Source organism: Ixodes scapularis, unplaced genomic scaffold, assembly GCF_016920785.2.
Source record: "Ixodes scapularis isolate PalLabHiFi unplaced genomic scaffold, ASM1692078v2 PGA_scaffold3__209_contigs__length_174095766, whole genome shotgun sequence".
NCBI lineage: Eukaryota > Metazoa > Arthropoda > Arachnida > Ixodida > Ixodidae > Ixodes > Ixodes scapularis.
Genome location: NW_024609868.1, coordinates 141094937 through 141121585, shown reverse-complemented (window position 1 = coordinate 141121585; position 26649 = coordinate 141094937). Strand labels below are relative to the sequence as shown.

Genomic DNA, 26649 nt, shown 5'->3' with positions numbered 1-26649 from the left:
CTACAGGGATACTTAGGCCCCACTAGTGCCAGTAAAGGAGTGTAAGATGAAGATACATCGCAATCGAACATTGTTGTACTGTCGCTTCGAGCGATCGCTCATATAATACTGCATTGATTGCCTTATAGGACTTCGAAAAGAAGGGTTGCTGGTCTTCCTTCTCTTCTCCATGCCTCTATACCACTCCAAAAAAGATTCAAGCACACTAAAGCAGTAGGAATTACAGCAACCCTACAAAGCGCACGTCGAAAAAAAAGAAAGAGTTGGAACAACAGAAAAGGCTGAATTGGAAAAACGTTCCGGATACCTTCGTCTAATAAAACTTCTCCAGCTGTTCAGACTTTTCACTAGGTTTCTAACTTTCTCAGTGAAAATATTTGTCAGAGAATCCAGTAAAAGGGAAGGCCCAAAAAAAAGAAAGTCTAGCAGACAAGCGCCTTCTGCACGAGGGTAATAGGAATGAAGTTTCGCGCATATTGCGTTTGTCGAGTACAACCGTGTTTTGCGTGTCGCCTTTCGCTGAGCGCGCTCTGCGGAACGCAGTGATTGGCCTTCCGCGTGCGCTGTGGGAAAGCAGCCTCACAGGCATATTGCGGAGCCTGGCTGGTTTTTATACGAGCTTTGTTTATAAAGCATGAAGTGGTTTTAACGGAGCCCCCCGCTTTCTTATGCCCTCCAATATCATGATTTTGTTCGCCCGTCCGTTCATTTACCGCGAAATTCGGCGGGGGAAACGAATGCCACGTCGTAACCTAAACACTAATCCAGTTTCACGTGATTTTACGTGACCTTACGTCATGAGAGCTACAAGCCATCTCAACCCCCCCCCCCCCCCCCCCCTAAATTGAGCGAAACAATTTGCGTCACGTGACCTAAGCACCAATTCAGTTTCCCCGCTAAATTTTGTGGAAAAACTGATGTCACGTAACCTTCCCACCAAGTTAGTTTCCCTGCTACATTTGGCGTGGGAATTAACAAAGATATGGGTTCTTCACCCTCTGAAACAACTGTTCTTCTTAACAAATTTTAACGATCGCTCCTTGAACACAATATTTCATGCCTATATAACTTCGAAGATGAAGGTCGCTGTCAATTTTTCCAACTATCACTCGATAATTCTTGGACCTATTTCCTCAGGACGATGTAGCAACGGCGCGTAGGCAGTTGAAAGGAGGGGCCTAGTTGAATAAAACGCTAGAAACGGAGCCAGAGAAAAATCAAGAACGAGAAATAGAGAGCTATTGTGGATACCACGGCTTTTTAATTATACCCCTCTCTACTGCAAATGTCTGCCAGAAAAAATAAAAAAAAATAACGGCCACCATTAGCGCGGCGCGTATTAGCCCATTTAAAACGTATACTATGTACATGCAGAACTTTGCGAATAGGTAATGTATATTTCTGTTTGTTTTCAATTTTTACTACCAGCGTCTATTACCGTGCCTGTTGTCTATTTTATATCTGTAAAATGAGGCATGAAAAGGGTAGCATTTTGAAAATATTGGTTTTGAAAGAGAAGCACAAAGCCATTAATCGAATAAATCCATTGTTCAAGGTTCTTCAATTTCGGATGGGCAGCAATGTAGCAAAATGGTTCGAGGGAAACAGGCATACACGTTTCAGCAAAACATGCAATAAAATTTGAAAACATTGAATCTTCGTAAAGACCAGGTTAAGTAAAACAAAACATCACAAGAAAATACCCACGATGAAAGGCAGCAGACAATACAACCACTCGCGGGAAACAGAGCATTCACTAGTGAAATGTAACCAGGTAAGCTATACTATCATAAGAATGCCCAGAAACAAAAACCGATAAAGCTACTATTTGTGAATAAAATGTAATTTATAATGCCCCCTCCCCCCCTCCTCCCCCTCCCCCCCCCTCCCCCCCCCCCCCCCCCAAAAAAAAATGTAGTCCCGTCGACGCATCTATTGACCGCTGCAGTGTAAGACATTGTTCCTCTAACACTTTAATATGTTCAATTGTTTGGGGCTGTTTTATTATAATTCAAGAATTCAAATAAAAAGAAATCGGTAATCATTTTTTTTATTATATTAAGCGCATATGCCGGGCTCCTAGAAAAGGCGCGACAAAGCCATGTGATCATTGACACCATTCTGGTATTGTTAAGGCTGGTGGTGTGAAAAAGCGGATGATAAGAATTCGCAACATTCAGCGATGGTCGCGCGTAGGTGTTTCAATCACGCTCCCCAGATCATGCATGATCGATCTCTGAATAAAGGGGCTCACTTACACCTTCCTAGAGTGGAAGTATGAGATATAGTTCTTATACGTATAAGCTCGTATTTCGAAAATTACAGTTACTTACGCGTCGCACACCCAACCTCGATCTACTGTTCTGCTAACAGTCAACTCCAAGTTGACTACAAAAATGAAGAAATCTCATAAAGTCTTTGTGTTTTTTAGATCCTCTTTGGACTCAATGTGGCGTCTTTCAATGTTTAAATTTTATTATAAGCTAGGGTATGTTATTAGGTAATTACGCGTCCACTCCAATTTGTGTAATACGCAACCAATTTTTCGCAATATCTTTTTTTAACTACACGGATTTTATGCAAATTGCAGAAATTTAAAGCTTAAGATCGGCAAAAATAAAAGGTATATTTTTTTTGCAGAAGTTTTTTTTTAAGTTTGGAGGTTTATTTATATAATGTTTTTTTGTACATATTCCAGACACGAAAAAATTGTCGCGTCTCCTTTGGCGTGGAATGACCCTACCATAATGCCGGCGTATAAGAAATGGAAAGTGGTGTTGCGCAACATTTTTGAAAATATCAAAATTGTTTCTATCGTTTCCTTGACAAGTGTACGGGATATCTAACGTGCAAGTAATTGGTGTATAGTAACGAGTACAGATATCCGTTACTTTTCAGCGAAAATAATTGTAGCGGTAGTTCATCACATTTAAGGCTCGGTAATTTGGAATTCAAATTCATTGTGTTTTTCGAGTAAGTTGCCCAAATCTGCATAAGCCTCCCCCCACTGCAATCAACACCCCCCCCCCCCCCCCCCCCCCTTTACGAAGAAGGATCATCGCAAGCCCGTCGTGCAGTGTCTCGGAACGAGCGTGACGCTGGCAGGTGAAGATGCCACGACGGACGCTTCTTCCACTTTTCGGTTACTCCCGTCCAGCTCCAACGTGTTTGCCGCTTGAGCCGGGATCCACTAACGATGACGTAATGTGCAGGCCTCGTATCCTAGGAGGTATCGCCGGAACACGTGGCTGCGTTCTTTCTTCAGCACCCTTAATTCGACCGAATAACATTTTTCAATCGTAAAATAGGGTGATTGTTGCGTGGAACACCCTTCATTTTTGAAGGGTGTAAAACGGATTTCAAAATTGCGGAAAGCTGAAGTGAGACGAACATTTTTTGGAAGGGTGTTTGCCGAAGTGATACGTGCTCACGCCGAAGTTGTTTTATGGTCGATGCTTGCACCTATACTCTTTACTCGGAGATGCGATCCTTGGACCTGTCTATATGTTATGCATTACGCGAAATATTGACAAAAACAAACCAACGTACGTGTAAGCTTTGTAATTGCGGAAACGGACACCTGCGCTTCAGTATCTTTGAACTATCAAGTATTTAAGACCGTGAAGCAGGTCATGAATCCTCTCGTGCGTGGTCCATTGCGTTTGTATTTGCAGTCTTTACATTCTTGATCCGGTACCACTTAGGTTTCAGTTAAGTTCCGCATAAGGCTGGCGTAGTGCATGTGGGAACTGCGTGGTCGCTAGTGAACTTGGTGCTCGTCATAATGCACCTAGGAGGCTGCTAATACTTCCAACATCATACAGACTTAGGGTATTAGCCCTGTAAAAGATTATGTTAACACTTAAGGGTGTAGTAAAAGTTTTCAGTCTGCATATAGCCAACGAAGAGGCAGCCGTGCATTAACTTTGAGTAGGACTTAGCGTGCACCGTGTTGCATAGGACGGTTGTTGGCGAAGGTCACAGAGGACGCGACACGGCCACTGGACAAGTTGCAGTCACTGACAGAACGAGAATGGCTGGGCGTGTTGTTCGAACGCCTCCAGCCCATGCCTTCTTGTGCGCTTCGTTATAGCCTGCTCTATACCCACAAAGTCTGACAGTTTGACGACGGAGCCATAGAGTGCCCGGTCGCTGATTTGGAGCGCGAGGATCTGCTAGCACAGAGGATCAAAGAGCCATTTCTCGGGGAACCTGGACGTCAGAGCATAGCTCTTGCAGCGGCGAGGACCCGAAACACACTTGTTCGCTCGGGAGAAGCGTGTTTCGGCGTTTCGCCGCAGCGGGGCGCCAGTCACCTGGCTCTCCTCTCATTTGTTGTCTGCTGCTCCACATTTTCCATTTCGGCGGCCGATTCTCGTGGCGATCTGGCAGGCTTTGTCAGTATATAGGAGGCGACGGTTTTGGCTGCGCGTGCACGCTCCACGAGCCCGAAAGGTCGAAGCGTCGTCGAGGGTAAGAAGCTCGCCCTGGAAGCGGAACAACCTAAGCTCCTCCCTGCCGCTTTCCCCTTGTCCGTGGCTATAGCTGAGAATCAGAGGGAGAGGAGGAGACGTCAGTATGCCGAGCTTGGGGGACCTATGCTACACATGGCGGTACCAAGTGGGGACCGGGACAATGCCGTCTGCAGCGATTGGTCAGCGCCGCGCCGCTCACCGATCGCAGCAGGCGGCTTTGTGCCGATCTCTTGGTCTCGCTTGGTCCCGCCGTGTAGTAAAGGGACCCTGGTGGGAATGATTAGTGGGCACAGGCAAAGCTAGCTGCCTCGTCCCAACTCACACTTCGAACGCATAGGATTGCCAAACGCAGGCGTCCAACGTTCCGCATTGGCATTCGAAACGTGTTCGAATAGTGAGTAGGGACAGAGACAGGTAATTTCACGTCTACCATCTAATCATTACAGTCAGAGGTGGGCGTTCTGACGTCCCTCAGGTTTTCGGCGTATAATTAAGTAGACAGTAGAACATAAATTCGGATGCGTGATGCAGTTTCTTTTTTTTTTGTGATTCGAGAGTAAACAAAAAAAAAACAAAAAAACAACAACATTTGATTGAGTGATTGAGGGAAAGTGGCACTTACCCGAGACCCAGGACCCGTTGAACTTCCTCGGGTTGAAGGCGCCGAAGAGCACGTCCTGCTGCGTTATCCGGGCCTGCTTCACGCGGGGTCCCTTGTCTCCTGAAACACAGCACACACTCAAGGCACGGCTGGACAAGACACGCGGACGCCGCCGACATAACGGGCAACAACAGTACAACAGTCCACAAGAACCTCCTTCCGTGGCGGCCTTCCTGCAAGCATCCAAATACGACCTAGTACTTTCGAAGTTTCGCTGTTAACTTGGGTGGGGAAAACACATATCTACACGAATTGTGCCTGGCTCCGTCATACAGGTGCAGTCTCAAAGACTGCCTAGCTTCGAGAGCAAAATTACCGGCTTTTGCCTTGTTTTTTTAAACATCAATTCCAAGAATAAAGAATTATACGCCTTAAATGTTCTGGCAAATAATGTAAAAAAAAACAAAAAACCTCATACGTCTCCTGCAACATGAATGACATTGTTGTATGTGCTCGCTGATGAGCTAGCTGATGAACGAAAGTTTCCCGTCTAATTTTAGAAAGTACTCGGACGCAGCGATTCACCACGGCCCCAGGAGCTACCCAAGAATTAAGTACGCGTAGCAGAGCGCGTTGGATAAACTAAAGTTCATATAAAAAAAAAATGGACAAGGGTCAGGCACTCACAGTTCGTTCGACGAGCAACGACACATTTATAGGATGCCCATCACTCTACCAAAACCACTTTGCTCACAGAGGGATTCAGAAAAAGAGCTGAATTTAACTCCCTGAAAAAGATGAATAAAATTGAAGGAGGCTTTTTCTATGATAACCCTAGCGCTAGGAATTCCAGATCTTTTGTCGATAACGACAACGAAAGTTCTGAAACATTGTCTGTGGCATCCTTGATCTGAAATGCTTCAATTATTTCTTCTAGTCTATACTTGTCCTTGTGTGAGCCAAGCGCTGTAGTGTTTTCATAGCTGAGAGTGGAAATATGTCAGGTGCGGGCGTGCACGACAATTTGATGGTATAAGAGTCAGATGACGCCTTGTTGACTTCTAGAATGTGCTTCCTAAGGTTCAGGCATCACCCGCCTGGTCGATCCATTTGGCTGCCACAGCTCAGCGGAATGAAACATATTGGGTTTTCTTGACATATAACATATCTTTGGAGTGCTTGATGGTGCATTCTGGTGGACGACATTCCTTATTCACCCTTTGCCACATTTGTCTTAACTTAATTGTACACGCGAAGACCACCCTCGTGACAAACCAAGCAGAACTGTGAGAACTGTGAGTGTCCGTCCCTCGTCCATTTCAGGGTTTTATCATTTTTTCTGCGTGAGCTACCCAAGAAAATTATTAAAAAACACCAAAAAACAATGAAGACAATCTGCGCTTGAGTGTGGGGGCTTGAACTGACATACTAAGTATCGCCACACCCATAGCACTTTCCTGTGAAAAGATTACGGTTGCCTTTTTATTCGTTCTTTCTTTCTTAAATACAGATATTTGGTGATACACCTAATTTGCGGGAATGCACAAGCGCAGGTCTTGCTCCTTAACAGTGCCGCTGCTTGCCAAGTAGACAAATCGTGCTAAATTTCTACAGTTGGCTATAGCAACTCGAGAACCTGAATCGCATCTGGGCCACCAGATATTCCTGGGATGCAACATTACACGGTGACTACTGAGGGAAAAGGCGGAGGTGACCGATATCTGTCGCTTAATGCCAGATAAATGCCGGGTCATTTTGCCTCTAAACGAGGCTAATGGGATGCTACATTGTGCAAGATGTGACCATGGAAAGCGCGGTGCGAAGTGCCACGTCGCCGAATATATTTTAAAACGAAAACATTTTTTCGGCACACCCTTTGCCGCACTGCCTCCATAGGCCACTGTGACGTGTACTCAAGTTTTGTTTTATAATTTTTTTATAGAAATGATGACGCACTGGAACGTTTTCATTAAAGAGTTGGTAACCATACAACAATGCTCAAGCAACATTGGCACGGAACAATAGCTGACGCGCTTCTTTTTCGATCATACTGTCAAAGACACTGAGGCACGTCCCACTACTTTATCGCTGACGGTGCCAACATAATAACTTTCATTTAAGCTACCAAGTCGGACGCTTTACCAACGTCATTACTCAGAGCTGTCTGAACACCTTTAACTTTTCACGGTCACCAATACAAGAACAGTGTTGTTAATACCAAATACGGAACGCACGGAATGCAACGTTCTTTCCATGAAACAAGTTCGCAGAATTGAGTTGAGTCATGCTCACGTCATAAAGGAATTATACTCTTTAGTGAAGGTGCCTGGCCAAGTTGCCTTTGGTTCTCATACTCCCAGCCGTAGGATGCGCTTTATATTTTATTGCGAGGAATTCAGGTTATTTAGTTTTGCAGTTATGTTTTACGGAGCTGAAGGCAAGATTTTTGGACTGAAAATTTAGTGAGACCTGATTATTTATTCACATGACAAACTTCACTCTCATGTGCGTTGCCACAGACGTTCACTAGACGCGCCAGTGATTCCAAGCGAGGGATATAGTTTTCCCCTCATCGGTCTGCACTCGCCTCTGCAAGCCTTCGCCTTCAGCCTTGCCTACGTGTTAACAGGTGATCGGCACATTGAAACAGTACACAAATATTCACAGTTTTTCACGAATACAATAATAGGTATGTCACGAACACAAATGGGTTTACAGTATGTCCTTACTTTCATCATTGGGTCGCAGCATGAAGTTGTTCTCTGAAAGGAAAAAGCAATACGGTCGTTGTTTACGTTAACCGTAAATGTATTCAAAGCTATGCTGGCACACCGTGCGTAGAGTGAAAAAGCCTAAGATGGTGAGGTAACAAACCCTTTATTTCGAGTGTGGTCGTTAGATAATACGGTCATTTCCGCCTCCGTATAACGTGCTAACAAAGCTGCGCGTTGAGTGCAACCGCTTCGTTTAACGAACCAAGTTTTGCAACAGTAAGTGCGATTGCGCTTTACAGATGCAGTTGACTAGAGTTAGTGACTGGGCTAATAAAAAAACCACAGTAAAGCCAATAGCGAAAAAAACTCGTACTTGTTGATGTTTTGTTTTTCTGTCTGCTTTACCGTGCTTCCTACGGCTCCTTCGTGACAGAAAGCACCACGAGCCATCACTGTGATTAACAGTAGCTCTCAGACGAATGACAACGGCCAAAAAACGTCCCAGCTCTGATTTTGTTATCCCGCACTCTCCTTGCCTGAGCGTATCGTGCCTGCTTCATAACTCTGTTTTTTTTTTTTCTTCCTCCGCTGGGAAGTAGAAGAGCGGGCATTTCTTAGCACTACAATAATTGATGGCGTTGTTTTCTAAAAAAAAAGAAAAAATATGACTATGTTTTGTTGGAGGAAAAGATGGCAGTAGAGGCTCCGCCGAGCAAAAACTTCGCTCAAAGCCCAATGTGCCTAAGGTAACCTAGAGTCTGGGCATGAGCCAGCTTTGTCTCTGTTCTTATTGGCCGCAATCTAACAAGTTGCCGAGCGACAGGCGATCGCCACACCATACGTTTCTTAAGTTGTTCGTTGCTACACTCTAAGAAATGCCTGCGCGTCTACTAACTCCCAAAACACTCAAAGAGCCAATCTCTGCGATCTAGGAAATCAGATGAGTGAATGATGAGGCGGAACATCCGTTTAGACCTAAAAATGAAGTCTGCACTGTGGCACTACGCAATGGAAAGCGTCATGCTTGCATTGCGTAATAGCACAGCGCAGACTTAATTTTGAGGCCTAAACAGGTGTTCCGCCTCATCATTCGCTGGGCTGAATTCGTAAATCGCAGAGAATAGCTCTTTGAGTGTTTGGCGGGTGAGCAGACGGGCATGCGTTTCTTCGAGTGTAGGGCAGAAAGGGCCCTTTAATCAAGTAACCAACAATTTATTTTTTAATGCGCACTTATGGTAATTGTTTTGTTTTTTTTTGTGCGTCGTCAGAAAGATGGTAGGTTCTAATCAAATAATATTCTTGCGCATCTGCATATGCATATGCTTCCAGTGGCGTACAGTGGCACAAGTTATCTCCAGGAATTCAAGGTTGATACTATCCTGCAGTTTTTACGTTCCAGCAAACTAAACCTCCGCGTCGTAAACGCTAAGACACTGCCAAATGTTTTACTAACCAGCTCTGATCAGGGAAATACTTGCATCTGAACGCCGGAAGCCACGGGAAAAGAGAAGTTCGGGAGGAGCAAATGAAAGTGACGCTGATTAGCGTATTCACTCGAGTAATATACGCAAAGTTTATAAACGAAGCATCGTCCATCTTCCCATGGAGCACATGGCTAGCCAATCATTGCAATTGATTTTGGCTCCCGCCCAAAGTCTTCACGATGTCTTCCATTGGCCCGCTGCCGGGGTAACGCCGACTAGATTTGACCAGAAAAATCGGCGACTCCCTCGCCGGGAAGAAGAGGCAAGAGGTGATGTCTTAAGAATTTTTTTTGTTTGCCCGATCCCATAAAGATCATTCTGGTGATATTACACATGAGAGTAATAGTTACGAAATTCCAGAAGGTACGCATATTGGCGAAGGAAAGGAATCATACTTTTGGTTGTTAATTTTTATGCTAGATGGCGCAAGCTACCGCCCGTTATTAAAGGTACAGCCGTTAGCATTCCTTCATCCATTCATCCGACTCGCGGAAAAGAAGACTATCTCCGAAAGTTGCAGAGGCGAATAATAATTTTCTCGACATCATTATTTGCTAAGATTTCTACGGTGAACGCGTGCCCTTAATCAAAGTATGTGCCCGTCACTTGTTCATAAACAGTGCCTGCTATCATCTTTCTAGATTGAAAATTACGACTTTTTGATGTGGCTTAAGAGTCATGACCGAACATTAAAAATGAGCGTGGCACAAAATTGCCGGTAGTGAATTTTGACACATATATTACCTTAACGAGCTATCATATTGCACGTAACTAAAAATAATAAAATACACAAGAAACAAGCGCCGGAGACGCATAAAAAACCGTAATATACATGATTTAGGTTACACCATATAGTGTTAACGATTTTCGAGCTTTTCCGGTTTCGTTGCAGTAACACGAAAGTTTCCTGCATTTCCTTTTTCTATCTCTTTTTTTTTTGCTACGTAAATAAAATATGTTTAGCTCAGTTATGTACCTGAAGTTGATACCGTAGTGATTGGGGGAAGTGTCAAATTCCCTGTCGAGGCAGTGCAAAAAACAAAAAGTTAGGACTTTTTTTTTTTCTTTTTTTTTTTTTAAGTTCTTAATGAGAGGTGCCCTTCGATAAAATAACCATTGCTACAAAACAGAAAATGTTTGACACATAGATCAATATAATGTGCGACAACAAGAGACAACGTAAAACTAGCGCTGCGGGAAAACAATCCAGTGAGATTTGCACAGCACAGCACGATAACAAGACATTTAAAACCAGAGAAGAGATTGTGCGCCGTTCTGTTTGTACTACTATCCAGACCAATTATAACGAAGTCGGTTATAAGGAAATGGCGGCTACAGCGAAGCGATCACGATTTCCCATTATCCATTGCACTTTGTTATAACCAAAATCGGTTCTAACGAAATACCGGATATAGCGAAGTGATTTCTGATTCCTGTTGAGTTCTTTAGAACCAGTCTTGACATAGTGTGTTAGATTGTTTCTTAATATAACATATGACGCTGCACATCTATATCTTGATTTCCCCTCTTGTTCCACAAGAAAAGTATACACCATCTTTTGTTTTAAATAGTTAATTCTATACCATACCTAATTTTTGCTGCCGCGCTCACAGGAATCATTTCTGTAAAATCCTGAAATTCGCAGAACTAGCCATGTTACTGACAGCTTCAAAAGCGCAGGGTGTGCGTTATTATATTTGCGTTCCTTGCCGGCTAATTCTGATGGACTGCGGAAGGGTATGCTGCCCTACGTCCCTAAGTTGTCGGTGGCTCTAGAGCCCATGTTAATGAAGGCGGACAGATCTGCAATGGGAAGAGACCGGAGAAGAGCAGATACGAAAGGGCAAATAAATTACGGCACATTTGTAATTTATCCTCGTTTCGATTACCTCCTCGTTACCTTTCGAGAAGAGGTGCCGATGGAATGAGCGTCGGGGCGCCTTAGATTCGATACCGCACCAAGTCTGCAAACTGCGCAGTATTTGCTATCGCGATACTTCTCGTATAGTCAGGTTAGAATCCAAGACACGCAATGATATAGCACATGCGTGTGTTTTGAGTAGTTATAATTAAATTAAGCAAAGTTTTGATAGTTTACGCGAGTGGGCAAATAACATCATTTTATCAATCTTAGAAACGATGAACAATGCAGTCATGTCTTTATAGCACGAAACATTCCACTTTATTTGAACGGTAAGTTAGTAGTTTAGTTTTCGACCTGACGGTATGAGTAAATTCCAAGTTACATTATACAGTGTTTTTACAAGGTGGTGTAATTTCAGGTTGAACAACCACAAAGATGACGTTGAGAAATTACCCTCTTAAAGAAAGCAGACACTCACTTGAATTTTTAGATATATTTATAGCGTTAGGTTTGGTGGCTAATGCCACAAATGTAGTACATAATTATGAGTCGGTTATTCTAAGAACATTTTTTTGGTAATTTTAACAAAAAGTATTGAAATCGTCATTAGAATAATGTTTCCTTAAAGGAATTTATACTTACTAAATTTTCGGATTCACATTAATACTTCGTAACTGATCTTATTTGCAACTTACGAAAAATCGGGTCTCCAAGGAAGATCGCATCTGGAAAGCATGCGTCAGTTTAGGTCAGTTTTTCTTTTTACACAGCGTGAGACAGTCAGCGCAAACACGGCATCGGTGCTTTTTCTCCCCTTAATTAACTCGTGCAAGCTATCGATGGGCACCTAAATGTCACCAAAGAATGTGCAGCACATATGTAGTTCTGATGTGCCCAATAAGATTTCCTTCCAACAAAAATAAATAAGGAAAGACGTTTACAGATCTCTGTAATGCGAAATTAGATCACAGCTCTTGAGCAGGAGGAGGGGAGGGTACGGAGGTGAGGGTATGGCCAACTCCTCCTTTTCCGCACCCTCTCTCCTCCTCTCGTCCGGTCCTCCTCCACTCCTTTTCTCCTCACCCTCCTCCTCCTTTCCTCCTCCTCCCCCCTCTTCCGTACCCTCCTCTACTCCTCCTCCATAACCTCCCCTCCTCCCAGGGTTCCTTGTTGAATTTAACTGGACAGATGACGCCATGTGACCTCAACATCAATTCAGTTTCTCCGCTAAATTTAGCAGGGAAAAGGACGTCACATGACTTCGTGTCACGTCACCCATTAACCAATTCAGTTTCTCTGCTAGATTTAGAGGGAACATTAACGTCACGTGACCTCAACACCAATTCAATTTCTAGCTAAATTTAGCGGGGCGGTTACGACAACGACGACGCCGCTATACGTGGAAACGGGCGTCTAAAATTGCTCGCGCTCTAATATTGCTGCGATCTAAAATTGCTGCGCTTTAGAATTGAAGGACGTTTATCAATCCCTGTAATGCGAAATTAGAGCGCAGCTCTTGAGGTATTTGGATTTTGCGATATACCGTGGCTGGAGGGTACGCAGGAAGAGGAGGGGAGGGTACGAAGGAGGGGGAGGGTACAGTGGAGGAGGAGGGGAGGGTATGGAGGACCCTCCCCTCGTCCTCCATAACGTATCCACCTCTCACAGTTTTCCCGCTAAATTTAGCTGGAAAATTGACGCTGAATTCAGCGAGGACAATGACGTCACATGACTTCGTGTCACGTCAACTATGAACAAATTCAGCTTCTTCGCTGGATTTAGCGGGAACACTTACGTCACGTGACCTCAACACCAATTCAATTCCCCGCTAAATTTAGCGGGGAGACTGAATTGGTGTTAAGGTCATATGAGGTTAGTTTTACCGCTAAATTTATCGGGGAAACTGACTGCGCAGTGCTGCATCATGGGACGTCACGGACCTGCACACCAATTCAGTTTCTTCGCTAAATTTAGCGGGGAATCGAATTGGTGTCTAGGTCTGTGGCGTCCCATAATGGAACCCGCGCGGTTACGCCAACGGTGACGGCGACGCCGCGAAACAGCTGCGCTCTGAAACAGGCGATCGCTCGTTCGTGTTAGCTGCGTCAAGCTATGATATCCCAAAGGGATTTCCTTCGACAGGTGGTGCTATAATGGAAGATCCAAACGAAGATATACACGGTCAACGTGCACATTGAGTGTAGCATAAACGAGCTAACTACCAAAAAGCTGAATCTTGGATGACCTTTAGGTGTGTCTATTACAGCTCGCAGAGCTTGTCCCGGTTTGTTTCTGACGCAATTGTATTAGAGAAAGACCAGTTCGTAGGCTCTAGTACGAGACACTTAAATGAGCACGTACCACAAGCTCGCAGTTTTTAGGCTTTACAAATTTCACGCGAACTCGCTGTATTTTGCGGAAATAGTTGACTAATATCCACCCAGAAATAAAAGGCGAATGTTACGGTTCTCCGTTAATGCGATCACCCGATTCAGAGGTACGGCTTAAGCGTTGGTTTTCTAGCGCGGCATGGTATGTCGACAATTAACGAGGCTGTGAATTCTGTTGTGCGTGGCTGCCTGTTGAACTGGCGTTGCGCCTCGTTTTTTTTTTTAGATTTTGTTTTTTACACAAACTGTCTCAACACGAGTCATTTCGCTCTTCGCATCCGGCATGTATGTTCTTTATTCAGGGATGCATACAATAATCAAAGAACACAATATTTCTACCAGAGAAGAAACAGTGAGAGTGCAGGAAAGTTGTCGGAAGTTTACCATTAAGTTAAGAAACCACTTAAAAAATAAAACTTAAACATTTGAGCATAAAAGAAAAGCGAGAAATGAAGACAGTCACACAGCGTTTTAATTCTGAAGAAATAAAAAATCGGAAATATTCGACCATGTTTCAAATGTCTGTTGGCCACGAATGGAACGCATTCTCTACATTATTAGGTGTTTCCTCATTTATGAATAAGAATCGCGAGCCCACTTTCGCCATTCGTGCAAAATCAGTCAATTATGGCAAGTTGAGAAACCTCCGCGTATGAGTCACTGGCACACGATCATAACCCGGTGCTGATCTTTTTGTCTAAAACCATCTCTTTCTGGGTATTGCCGCCCGTAGTCTGAAAAGATGGGGGATGGGCTTGAACAAACGAGCGTCGTTCATAAACATTGGGCATAGTATTCCGATAGGTCCAATCAACAAATCATACAAGTACACCTTAATAAAAATGTTACAAATTGTAGTAAAACGACTACGCCAAAAAAGAAAAACAATTAGGTACATATAAAGTGCCTCCATGAGTAAAAAAAATATGAATCGACCTCGCGAAGATGTTTCTATTATTTTATTTCGATTTGTTACCTGGGTTTAGCTCAGCAGAAATAATTCGAAGTTCCATCTTGTGTCGGCGACCGTGATGAAACGCGCTAAAATAGTTACGAGACCGCAAACACAGTGTTGGGGAAATTGCTGTTGCGCAATCGATCGATTTCCGCGCCTTATTCACGACGAAACAAGAACGGGCAAACCTGCGTGACTCGCTTTCTCGTTGTTTTTACCGACCGGAAAACACACACGTTACTTTTACCCCGTTAGTTGTTTTGCTTTCGAGATTGGCGCGTCGAACTTTATTTTATTTTCGTGAGCTTCGTCTCGTTTGAAAGACATAAGGTAGCCAAATGCTTCGCGTACCCAAGGAATAGCGTCGTTGCAACCGCTCATGCGAGGAATTCAAACGGCGGTCTGGGTTTTGGGTGCGCACGCAATTCTTCGAAATAGCCTGGCTGTCAAGCTCGCGTCGAAGCCTTTGCGGTGCTCTTGCGAGGTGCGAGGAGTTCCGAGAGGGCTACAGCCAAGACGAGTCGCGATCGCAGCCTGAATCAAGTGTTTGAACGCTGGCTCCCAGGGCTTTGGCCGCCGCGACCGCGACGTCGGCAGTGTTCTCGCTGCTTCGATTTTCAATACAGATCGACATTGCAGGCCTACAAAAGGTGCACGAAACAGAAGAGTTCTAAAGGCTCAGTAAGGCTGACAACGACCCTCGGCACCTTGCGCCTTGCGACTCAGTCTCAGTCGTATGCATCCATTTATTCGTTCATCCGATCCCACCAACAATAGCGCGTCTGCTAGTCGCTTGGTGCCGTATTTAGGTGAAAAAGATGGATTATTCTTAGTCTTTAATGTGCCCCTCACTTTTTATAAGGTATTCTTAATAGGAGAGAACGAAAGAAGTCGTTCACTTCTGAAAACAATTCTCCGTGTTTGCGATGAATGAAGATAATCTGAAAAAAAAAAAAAAAAGGACTGACAGAATATTAAAACAAACTAAGCTTTACCAGACCCACTGCCCGAAGTGCTTGTGTACATATATATTATTATAAGTCACACATTGCACTAGGACCCACGGTCAAAAGATCGAAATAAATTTAAAACGCCAGAAAACTGAAATATTAGTCACCGATATTTGAAAGTAGGTGACACAAGCAAAAAAACTTGAACCCAATATCTCGTCGGCGGCACGTACGGACCACATGTTGCTCATTGCCTGACGTCCCTTTGTCGCAGGGCCACACCTCGGAAACGCGTGCCGTATACGAAAGCGCCTGTCGCCAATTTTCTTCGTGTTCCTTCGCTCACAACGAGAAACAAAACTACGTTCGAACGGCTGTGCTGCTTCTCCACTGCGATAACCTTGCAGTGATTCTCGGCCGTTCGAGAGGGGGAGGGCAAACTGCGCTGTTCCGGAGCATCGGCAAGCGAAGCTCGACGTTCCATCAATGTCAGCGACAGCGCGCGCGTAATTTTCTTTTCAGTCCAATATTTCCGACGGAACAGTCACCGCGTTTCTTCTCCCACGCTGAAATGATAAAAAAAGCAAATATCTCCTAGACCAAACACTCAAAATTTGTTTGCAAAAAAAAAAAAAAAAAATTACGATCTGTGTCGCAACCTCGACGCCCTATGTTCGAGACCGTGTCCGTTGTCAACCCATCCGCGACGCGAGCCCCCTTTTTTTTTTCTTCTCTACTTGTACATCGACAAACTTGCTTGCTGTTTTTTAATTTTTGGTTCCTCGGAAAACTTTGGTGTTTATGATTCCCGGTTGGCGGCGTCGACGACGCGGGCTCCACACTAAAAAGAAAAAAAAAAAAAAGATACAAGGACACGAAAGCAGGACGATGTATTGTCGCCGACGGAAACATTGCTGCACAGTGTGCAACGCCGAGAGGGCTGCCTTGTCACGAGGGAAGCCCCGCTGAAATGACTCCACGAGGCGGCATTCCTCGCCCAGATTGCGTGTCGTGCGCATTCGTTCTGATTGTTCGCGAGATTACCCGAGCCCCGACACATCCGTAAACAGTGCCGCGAGTTTCAGTTGACACACTGAGCGCGCTGGTTCGCCCCTGCTCTCTGTCCGCCGTGCAGCCACGTGTTAGGTCGGGGAGTTTTTTCTTTTTGACGGGAAAGAAACGCAATATGATAATTACGATAGTGTTCCAATAGCATTACAAAAAAAAATGCTTTACTGTAGAAATGACATAATAAAACTCATAGGAAAAAAAAAAAAAACTCTTCTTTGTGACCCTGGCGTTGTCGTACTCACTATAAGGTATGTTTCGCGCGTCTATTCTATTTTGAAAGTGAAAGTTGAAGTTAAGGCGAAAGTAATGTAATTTTCTCAATCCGACAAAGGAGACAAATGTGCATCAAGAGCTCCGGGAGAGAACACATTAATACACTTACCGTAAAATCCTGAAAGACACCCCATTTACGAAAGGTAACCCACCGCAAGTTTTGGCTTGATTTGTTGTTTTCTTTTGAACACCGAAAGATAGTCCACTACTAAGTAATCATAGCGTTTAGATCAAGGGTGAGACTATTTTGCCGGCAGCCGGCAAAACATCCCGGGGGAAAGAATGCCGGCAGTTTCGGACGGCGCGTGTATCACTGGGGAGCTCGTTAACACTAAAGACTTTAGTTAGCACATCCCCCCGCCTGCGTTCACTCCGCTTCGCGGCGACAGTCTGCGGCTGGTCATTAGAAAAATATTGACCCAATTGGCCTACCGGTACACGCGGCTTCGCGGCGGCCCTCCGGCGGCGCAAGCCCCGCTGTCCTCCATTCACCCCCGGAAAGGGAGTCCGTAGCGAAGTTTCGTCGACAACATTCGTTTTATTTATTTACTATTTCTTTTCAGTGTTAATCCTAAAAAAGAAGATATGTCGGAAATACCGCCAAATGCCTCTACAAAACAGAACAAACTTTCAACAAAAAAAAAAAAAAAGAGGACACGGTGGATCGAACCAGGGTCCTGCTTCGTACGAGGCAAGCACCTTACCACTGAGCTACTCTGCACCTTCAGAGAGCCGTGTTCGCAGTTCGTTTTGTACGAGACCCAATGGGGCACAACTGTCGGCACTTTTTTTCCCCGGGCTATTGTGCCGGTTGCCGGCAGAATATCCACTTCCTTAGATCAATGATTACCTCGGCGTAAATGTGTCTAGTTAGCTATGGCGGGATATAAGCGAACATTAATGACTGTAAAGTGCAGTCATCTTTGCTTCACAGCCCCTGGCAGCGATAACAAGTTTGGCAGAAACACATTACATAAATATATAATTCTTTTAATCTTTCTTCATTGAAACTGAAAGTTAGCCCACTCCTTCTTTTCCCCCAAATTACCTCTCAATTTTAGGTGGGCTACCTCTCGGGATATTACGGTCGGTTACTCCGCTGCGGAAGATGCTTTAACGAGAATCCATAGCGAAGGAGGAAAAGGACACTCTACTGTGATCCTCAAGTTTTGAAAGGGCTTTTGAATGACAGGGCAGATGGTGTCATAGAAGTAATAAGAATAATGTCCTCGCTCCTCTAGAGCGCTCACTTTCTTGTCTTGCCATGTCAGTGCTCAAAAGAATTAAATAGGACGTAAAACATTAACTAAAAAGTGTGTATTTGCTGAATGAAAGTTTTGTGAAATTTGTATATACTTCGCCAACACGCTCTCTTATTCGGTTTGAAGGGAGTATGAAAGATAGAAGAGACAGAGAAAGCATGCCATCGGGCGCTATAGACCCCTAATCAAAAAGAAAAAAAAATGTTTTTCCTGTTCATACTCTTTAAAATGTAGTCGCATAGCTTTATAACTTCATTCCCCGTCAAGAAAGGAGCAAAGGTAGAAAAAAACTGTAGGAAAGAGACGGATATCTACAAAGCGCCAGTTCATGGCGTTCGTGATTTATACTTATCCTCACCCTGTTTGCGTTTTTGTAATATTATACCTAGAAGGGGTTTGGATACGAATATTAATTGAATTGAAGGCGCGAAGATCCTGCGACAATTGTCAAATAAAGTTTCCGGCACTATTTTATATGTCTCTACGTATAAGACGCGTGAAAAGAAAGATAATTATCTCGAATGCACCACGAAAAACAATGCGCCAGCGTTTTAATCTCAAAAGCGTAAATATATCAGGGTTGGTATCTAAGGCAAACAGGCCTTAGGAATGCGAAAGAGGCCATGAATATTTAGGAACAACCAACGGGTGTATGTGGCCTCCAGCTACATTCGGCAGCACCCGTTCCTGCGATCAACTGCCTCACTGTTCTTATTCGGGGTACACAATGAATTTTTGTGGACGATTTCTCTATTGGTGGGCTTCCACGCGCAAGGTAAATTTTCTGGGCGTTCTTTTAACCTACTGCTGTAACTCGACAATAAGGTTCTTTAATGACCATCAAGAAAAACTATTTTGTAAATATTGTGAAGCTTTTTTCTATAATTTATTGTGAAGTAGTTTTAATTTGATTTATTTTTTCCAAAAACGACAAAGCCATTCGCATTGCTTTTGTCGTCATTTGGTAAACCTACACTAAAGAAAGGATGGCATTTTGACACTTCAGCCTCATGTTCCAGCGAGAAAAAACCAGCCATTGGATGGCCAAAAAAAAAGAAAATATTACTGTCGTGTAAGGCTCATTTTGTCATCTGCGTTAAATCTATTTTGAACTCTTTTCGTTCACGTTGGGCGCATGAAAAAGCATGGTGAAAGATCCCAAGTACGCACCTCATCTCGTCACACCACTCTCTCATTCCGCACAGTAATGTCCGTCTACTACGATCGTCGAGTGTCAATAGACGCACACGCGAACGCAGCTTCTGAAGCCGGGTGTACAGCCGCGCCAATTTCCGGGTGCCGTCTGCTACCAACGAGCCAGCGCTAGCTCGGTCTACAAGCTAAGCTTCCAACTGCGCGCGGTCACCGCTCGCTTCACACCGCATCACTCGGGGAAACTTCATCGTAATCTCAGGCCCGAGCGTGCGCCAAGCCTCGTCGGCGAACGCCAAGGGTTCGCCAGGCGACCGCTTTCGGCTCTCAGCATCGACCTCTACAGCGGCGAGTATGACTTCGGCTAGAGTTGCTGCGTTTTCTCTTTAGCAAGCGACATTCGGAAGATGGCGCCTGCTGTTGCTGGATTGATACGCTGCGTTCGCGCGTTCTTACAAGAGACTAAGAGTCTATATAACATAGAGCTTCCAACAGCTCGATCAAGATCAGGAGGTTCGTAGGCCGTTTTTGCAAAACGAGCTACGAAGGGGTGACAAAAGCATTGATCGTCTCCAAGCGTCTGAATGTGAACGAGACTGAACGTCGGACGTGTTATGTTTAACACGTCTGAACCTTTCCGCCCTCGTTCCTCCTCGCCACTTGACAATCTGGGAATGCGCAGTTGCGACCAGTTGGCGCAGGAGGCGTCCACCGTTACATAGCGGATGCTCCCCATGTCTTGAGTTGTACCCTCTCTTCAATAAGTTCAATGTAGGCGCTCTAGTTCCTACGTAAAAAATACGCTTGGTTGCCGTGGTCATTTTGACCACAGCAGACGAACGTTTTTGTGTGGAAGAAGGCGGTGGGGTGGCGAGATGAGGTAAGTGCATGGGCTCTTTCGCCGCGCTTTCCAATAGGCAGAACGTGAACAAAAATTGTTTGAAATGAGGACTTAACACAGATTGTTTATTTTCTCCAGCGCCTAGAATATTTTGACCAGTCTTACACGAAAAGTATCTTGTTAGATCGTAATTTGGACTAAGAATTTCGTACTGCAACATGGGCTGAACTACCGATATGCCGGAAGGATTTCCGACGTTGCATTTGGTGTTACGTTGGTCACCAGAATCTTAATTGATTTTTTCGTGTTTCCATCCACGAACAAGCTCTAGCGCACGAGGGTAAATGCATAATTCCGGTGTCATCTCAGGATAACCGAAGATTAGGCGCACCACACTAGGCTGGAATGAGGGGCACTTAGTGAGAAACATAGACTCGTAAAAACTGGACAAGTTAAGTCGATCGCGGTTGAGGGAATGGACCCTTTGCAAAAGTCTCAAAAGCCCGCGAGCGCCGCGCGGCGAATAATGAGAGTCATCGGTACGCCCCCCTCCCATCGTCTTTCCTCCCGCTACCACATGACATACGCGAACAGGCACCGGTTACCAGGGCAACAACGTTCGAGCAGCCGAGTCGGGCAAACGACGAGTGCAAAGAAATGGGGGAGAGGACATCGCGTTGGCCATCTTGCGAGTCTGCCCCTTTCTCATTCTTAAATAATAATAAATACATTTTATTTGCCATCCCTTTATATTCGTGATGGAAAGAGACCGAGAAAAAAGAGCTGCATAAATGAGGCTTGACCAGTTCTCGCCCCCCCCCCCCCCCCCTGCTAAAGTCAGCAGCAGTGGCAGCAAAGAACACAAAATGAACAAAAAGCATATCTGTCAAAACACAAGCAGAGCAGGCGGGTGCAGCAAACGCCTGCTCTGCTTTAGGTCGCTCTGCCACCGAACATTCGACAGAAACCAGAGCAGGCCCGAGACGGGGCGCCGCGACGACAGCGATCCTTGCGTCCGCTCGCCTTTCTCACCACCGTTCCTGAGACCAAGCGCCAAGATCGTGATATCCAAAAGCATAACATACCGGCTTCTGTGACGAAATTTGTTGCCACCTATAGGGAGGACTTCGGATGCAAGGTGGGAATAGGACGCTGAACTCACCAGTTAAAGACTCGTTCGCGTTGCAGGCGCCAAATCTCGCTACGGATTGTGAGACGACTTGAAATGGCCGAAACCTTCTCGAAAATTGCGTATCCGCTATAGTGGAGTTCAACGACTCGCTCTCAACAACACGTCCACCTCTCGTTTCCTTCTGACTATTGATCGGCTGCTCAAGGGCTCTCGGGTAGTCTTTATTGGAGGTTTTCAGACATGCGCGAATAGAATATTCCAACAGTTCTCAGAGAACCACCTTTTCTTGCTTTTTTTTATATTCTTAAATCCGACTCGTGATGATACAACATTTACTGAGCATCAAGAAACGTTGAAATTCGGCATAAACTATGATTTGCGCAAAGCAATATAGAAACCATTATAGCAAAGTTCTAATGCGTTTTACGCGCCAGAATTGGAATCAATTTTAGCTTTCATTCTTCCATTGAATCTTCTGTTTGGTGCGCTCAACTCGGTTGTGATGAAGTGTAGGAGTAAACCCTCCGTAAATATTTCTGGCGCTTCTGCGACTTCTGTTTTACGTTTACGATTTCTCTCGTATATTGCTGTTGATAATAACCGCGTTTCGTTTGTGTATTTGTTTGGGTTAAGGGGTATTTAAAACGAAGCAACCGAGGGAGGCCCCCTGCTTTCTTTTGAACGCATTCGATAACCATGACAAGTAGCTACCGGTTAAACTAACTTGTTTTTTCAAGCACTATAATTTTGTAGCTACCGTATCACTGTGTCGGCGTCTGTTTAATGCTAGGACAATACGCGAATTCGTGAACGTTAACTCGAAATATTAATAAAACGCCATTGACATACAAAAGAAAGGCGTATTTTCCTTCGAGTGGCTGATTAAGTTGAAGGCAATCCGTCGCATTGCCCTGTTCAGCCGAGTTCACCTATAATCCCCTCTCTCTCTCTCTGTCCCACCTGGTGGAAGTTCATGATTTTTAGTTGGAGTCAAACGGTTCGTGGGACAATATTTTATTTATTTGTTCAAAGGGGGTGATGGAGGAGCTCGCATTTTGTTACCTTTTAAAATTTAGTGGTATACATTTAGCAACAAAGGCCGTAAATATTGTCGTATAATACGCCTAAATATAGCAATGCCTGACGCGCATCGAAAGATATGATACGTTTGGTTCATTTTCAAGGCGCTCGTAGTTTTGGGAGGCCGGAGTCTCACCGGGCGTGAGCAAGATGACGGCGGTGACGATGAGGGCACAGACCCCCGCGATGACCAGCAGCGCAATGCCGATGCCACGCCAGTTGCGGCTGTCCGGCGCTGACGACACCAGCTCCTGAAAGAGCAAGACGAGAACATCAGCGGAAGAACTCTCAACACCGAGCTCGGCAGTTTTCACGCGAAATTCGCGCTGATACTGAGTTTAAATTTAAAAAGAAAAAGAATGAAAAAGATCGAGACCGCGCGTTTCCCAAACTGGCGCAACACACGCGCTGTGCTCAGTATCGTGAACACGTTGCTCGAAAAAAGTAATCGATTACAATTACAAGTACTCTCGGTTAAATTTATTCAATTAGATTGCTCGATTACTCGAGAGGAAAAGTGGTGGTTACTTGAAAAAAACATCCATCACTACTCAAGTTACTTCAGATTAAAATAAAAAAAAAAATTACAGATTTTTTTGTTTGTTTGAAAACAGGACTGTCCATGATTGTGTGAGAATTACCGAACCATAAATCACTTTCTTTCTTAGTCTATTAATTTTGGTAAGCCATGATCTCGTCCGAAATTTGGTTCGAGGATTCCTTAGTAGGGAAATTGTACATACAAAAGGGGTCCATTAGGAAGGAGGGGGAAATGGTGAAAGTTACGAGTAATTTTAGAGCTTCCAAAATGAATCAAATTATTCTCGGGATTACTTAAAAAATGTACTAAAATATTAGGAAATTACTTCAAAAAGTTATCGATTACGAGTGATTTGATTACTGGTAATGAGTGCCTTACAAGTCTGGCTTTGCTGGACTCGGGAAGGGGAGGGGGGGGGGGGGGGGCGGTGAAGTTGGTGGACTTTTATGAAGGCAGCCTTCGAGCTGCGCCGCATTAATGTTCATTTTACGGGAAACTAACGCGGTTCGGTTTGTGAGAGGAAACAAAAGCACGTAAAGGAAAGCTGAAGACGTTCTCGAAAACAACGAGTTAGATGTAAATTTTGACGTATTTTTGTTCCGTGAATTTGAACCTCACGAGCATTTGACCCGAACGTATCGATAGACGCGAGAGAAACTAAAAACCCAACTCCTGGGTCTGACGTCCCGCTGTCTTTCTTGTTTTCGGGACTTGAACGGCAGCGCAGGCCTCGAGCAATTGACTGACAGCCAACAGGGCGTGTGAGTGGCTGTCCGGACCCACGTGATGAGCGTGCTTTAGGCCTCCGTGAAGAGGAAAAACGGATATGGCGGAGAGAAACAACCCCCCACCCCCTAGGCAAAAAAAAAAAAAAAAAAAAATCGGATGCGGTTTATTGTACCTAATATGGCGGCGAAGTGTCGCTTTACGCGTGCTTGAAGTGACCTGTTTGGACAGGATCGAAACTTGAAATATCCCCGGAACACTTCGAAACGGGTGAAATATGACCAATGATATTCGTAAGTGATAATCACACGCTTGTACTTTCGGCAGATGGCCATATTTTTTGTTTCAACCCACGGATTTTGACGAATGCTTCAAAATCAGCCATCAAGGCGGCGCGTTGCGTCTCGAGATATTTGCCCCTTGACGTCACGCTCACAACGTTATAAACGACCGAGGGTAACGTAATTACGATCGTCGCAACTAGGTCAGCTTTATCGTCAAGGCGTTCCAATCCCGCCAAGTACCCGAGGTACGGCGTACTAGAACTGAGAGGTGCTAAGGTGTCCCCTGGCGCCTCCATCGCCGCGCCGTGACGCTGCTCCCGATGCGCCCATGACGTGATACATTCCAACGAAGCTCGGCCCCTTAAGTACCAGGTGATATCGTTTTATTCGTTTTAAAATTGCTTTTCTCGCGTTTACGGACGCTAGACTGCTGTTTGTAAGCTGCTGTCATAAAGGAGACTACGTCTACACAAAGAAATATTTCGGTTCCGTACCATTTTAAGGCTTGCGAAAAGCGCAGAAATACTTAGCTTTCTGTATACTACGTCATGATTCGCTCTTCGCACGGAACGCGACGGAAAAGATGGCCTCTCTATCGAAAAAAAAAAATAATAAGTTTCGCTAGTCTGCAAACTGGACTTCAGGTTTCCAGGAAGCAATCCAGTTATATTTCCTGTTCCATAATCCAGTTAGCGAAAAATTATACTGTTTTTTTTTTTTTTTGGTAGGGCTCAAACGCTATCTTGAAAGCGCTGTTTGTCTACTTGACGCATCAATCTGAAATATAATTGTGATATTCGTAATACTGAAGTCAAAATAAAAGAGATTTACGTGTTTTTTTCTAGAATAAAACGAAAAAAAAAAACGCTTCAGTTTTCATTTTAATCCCCTTCATTTGGCCTTCAGGATCAGGAATACAAAAGATAAATTTAATATTGACGGTCCAAGTAGCCGCAACGGCACTTTCAAAATAGCGCCGAAGCCTCTTCTTCTCGACGCGTTCGGTTGGAGGAGAAAATTGTGACGTAATATACAGAAATCTCAATATTTTCGCGGTTTCCGCAAGCCTTACCCGAACAATCGAAAACGCCGCACGCGTTCCCTCACAAGCAGCAAGCGCGAGGCAGTTGAAACCTCTGGGTATGACGGTTTTTCTCGTGCCTATTGATCGGTTCGGGTCAAATGCTCGGTGATATTCAAATTTACAAGACAAAAACTCTCTAAAATTCCCTTCTAACTTGTTTTTGTTCTTTAATGAGGTATTCAGACGGAGGAGAAATCCGTTGAGAGATGTGGGTGACGTCGACAGCAGACACGAGTCCCTCGTCAGCTTCGTCCTTCACATCGACGAGATACAAGGTGGAGAGATGTCAGCGCTTGCAGATCAATTTGGCGGTTTCTGTTCTTTACACCACAACAGACGAATTTCGCGGTCTCTATATTTGACACAAAAGCGTTTAATGACAAACTAATGTTAAAAACAAACTGATCCGCCGCCGAACGGGGATTGTTTGTACCGCCCCAGCCTCCCTCCCGCTTTCCGCCGCGAAGCCGACGTCACAGCACCGCATCGCGAAAGCCTGATGTTTTTGTTGCGTGAACCACACGCCGGGGAGAAATCGCGGGATTTCTCCCTCGCATGAATACAGCTTTCGCGAAGTGTGATCACCCGCCTCCGGCATTTACCTGAACCATCGTGCTTGGAAGACGTTTTATGGCTCTTAATTTTGAACTAGTAAAGGATCCGATAGTTACAACATGTTTAAGGAGTGGAAGATTGCGCACGATATTACCCGTCCTCTATTACATGTATTTATAACGCAAGTAATCAGACAGGAATTCATAAGTCTACTATTATCTGCGCATCATTCTGTCTAGCACAATGCTTTGTAGGAGACTTCATGCGGACATTATTCACACTTTAATGTGATTTTCGAATTTGGGAGAATTAAACAACGCCGCGAGATGGTTAATGTGCTGAGATTTATTGCGTTGGGTGTTCGCCAATGTTCAGGAACTGAGAGATGCACCAACAAAGAGTGTCGAGTGGAAAGCGATTTCTTTCAACAAACTTGAGAAGCATAGGGAATGATGAGGATCTATGAGGGTTTCTATTAGATAAAATCAAGTGACAAATCAGCCTGAAAAGCGCGTCTCCTATCGCTTGTTCACGAAGTCTACGAATTGTGGGACACTGAGAACTCGAGACGGAGCCTCAAAGGCCCAGTTATTTTCAGAAAACACGTCAGTTATATATTTGCCTGCTTCTGTCACAACAGACGGTGATGGGTGGTTTGCGTAATTGGCTGGAAGTGTACTTTTCTTCATATAGTCATACCCAATTACGCTTAACAGCTTCACACTAGAAAATAAGTTTACGTCTTTTCTGAATTCAGTGTTCGTCGGTGGTCACGAAGAGAATGATACATTACAAAGATTGAGCATAAGATATATGTACTAAAATACATGACGTGTCAAACTAGAATTCTGTAGAAGTAGGACTATTGATTATTGTCGTAGTTTTTACATCACCTGTGTTTGAGGGAACATTTCAGAAAGTGGGCTACGCTCAAGCACCAACGAGAAATGGAGCATGAATAATGCATCCTTTTCTACTTAATAAAAGTCACCAACATTTGCCCTCGCTATGCGGGCACACTTAACTGCAGTTACGCTAAGCTACAGTTGCCATAAAATACTTGGGGCCACCATTTTGCGGCTATGCAGTCGGAGCTATGGGCACACCTGCGTTTGAGCATTTCGAGCATCCATGAAAGCAGTACACGTGCATTCTTCACTTCTTCTGATGTAGATATTGGAGCGTATAGTGCGGTAATTCTGGTGACGCGTAACA

General features: G+C 44.5%; 1 protein-coding gene across 7 annotated transcripts in view; it reads right to left on the bottom strand.

The window, feature by feature from the left end:
- LOC8043509 (inactive dipeptidyl peptidase 10) overlaps window positions 1-26649 on the bottom strand; it is a 546782-nt gene that overhangs the window by 109086 nt on the left and 411047 nt on the right. For 3 of the 7 annotated variants that reach the window (XM_040505110.1, XM_040505113.2, XM_029979888.4), the window contains exons 2-3: window positions 22381-22495; window positions 5098-5193 (exon numbers count right to left, since the gene is read on the bottom strand). In XM_040505110.1, coding sequence (XP_040361044.1) covers window positions 5098-5193; window positions 22381-22495 — 211 coding nt within the window. Of the gene's footprint in view, window positions 1-5097; window positions 5197-7805; window positions 7839-22380; window positions 22496-26649 lie in introns of all 7 variants that reach the window. The other 4 variants (XM_040222260.1, XM_040222265.3, XM_040505112.2 and 1 more) reach the window with 2 other exon arrangements.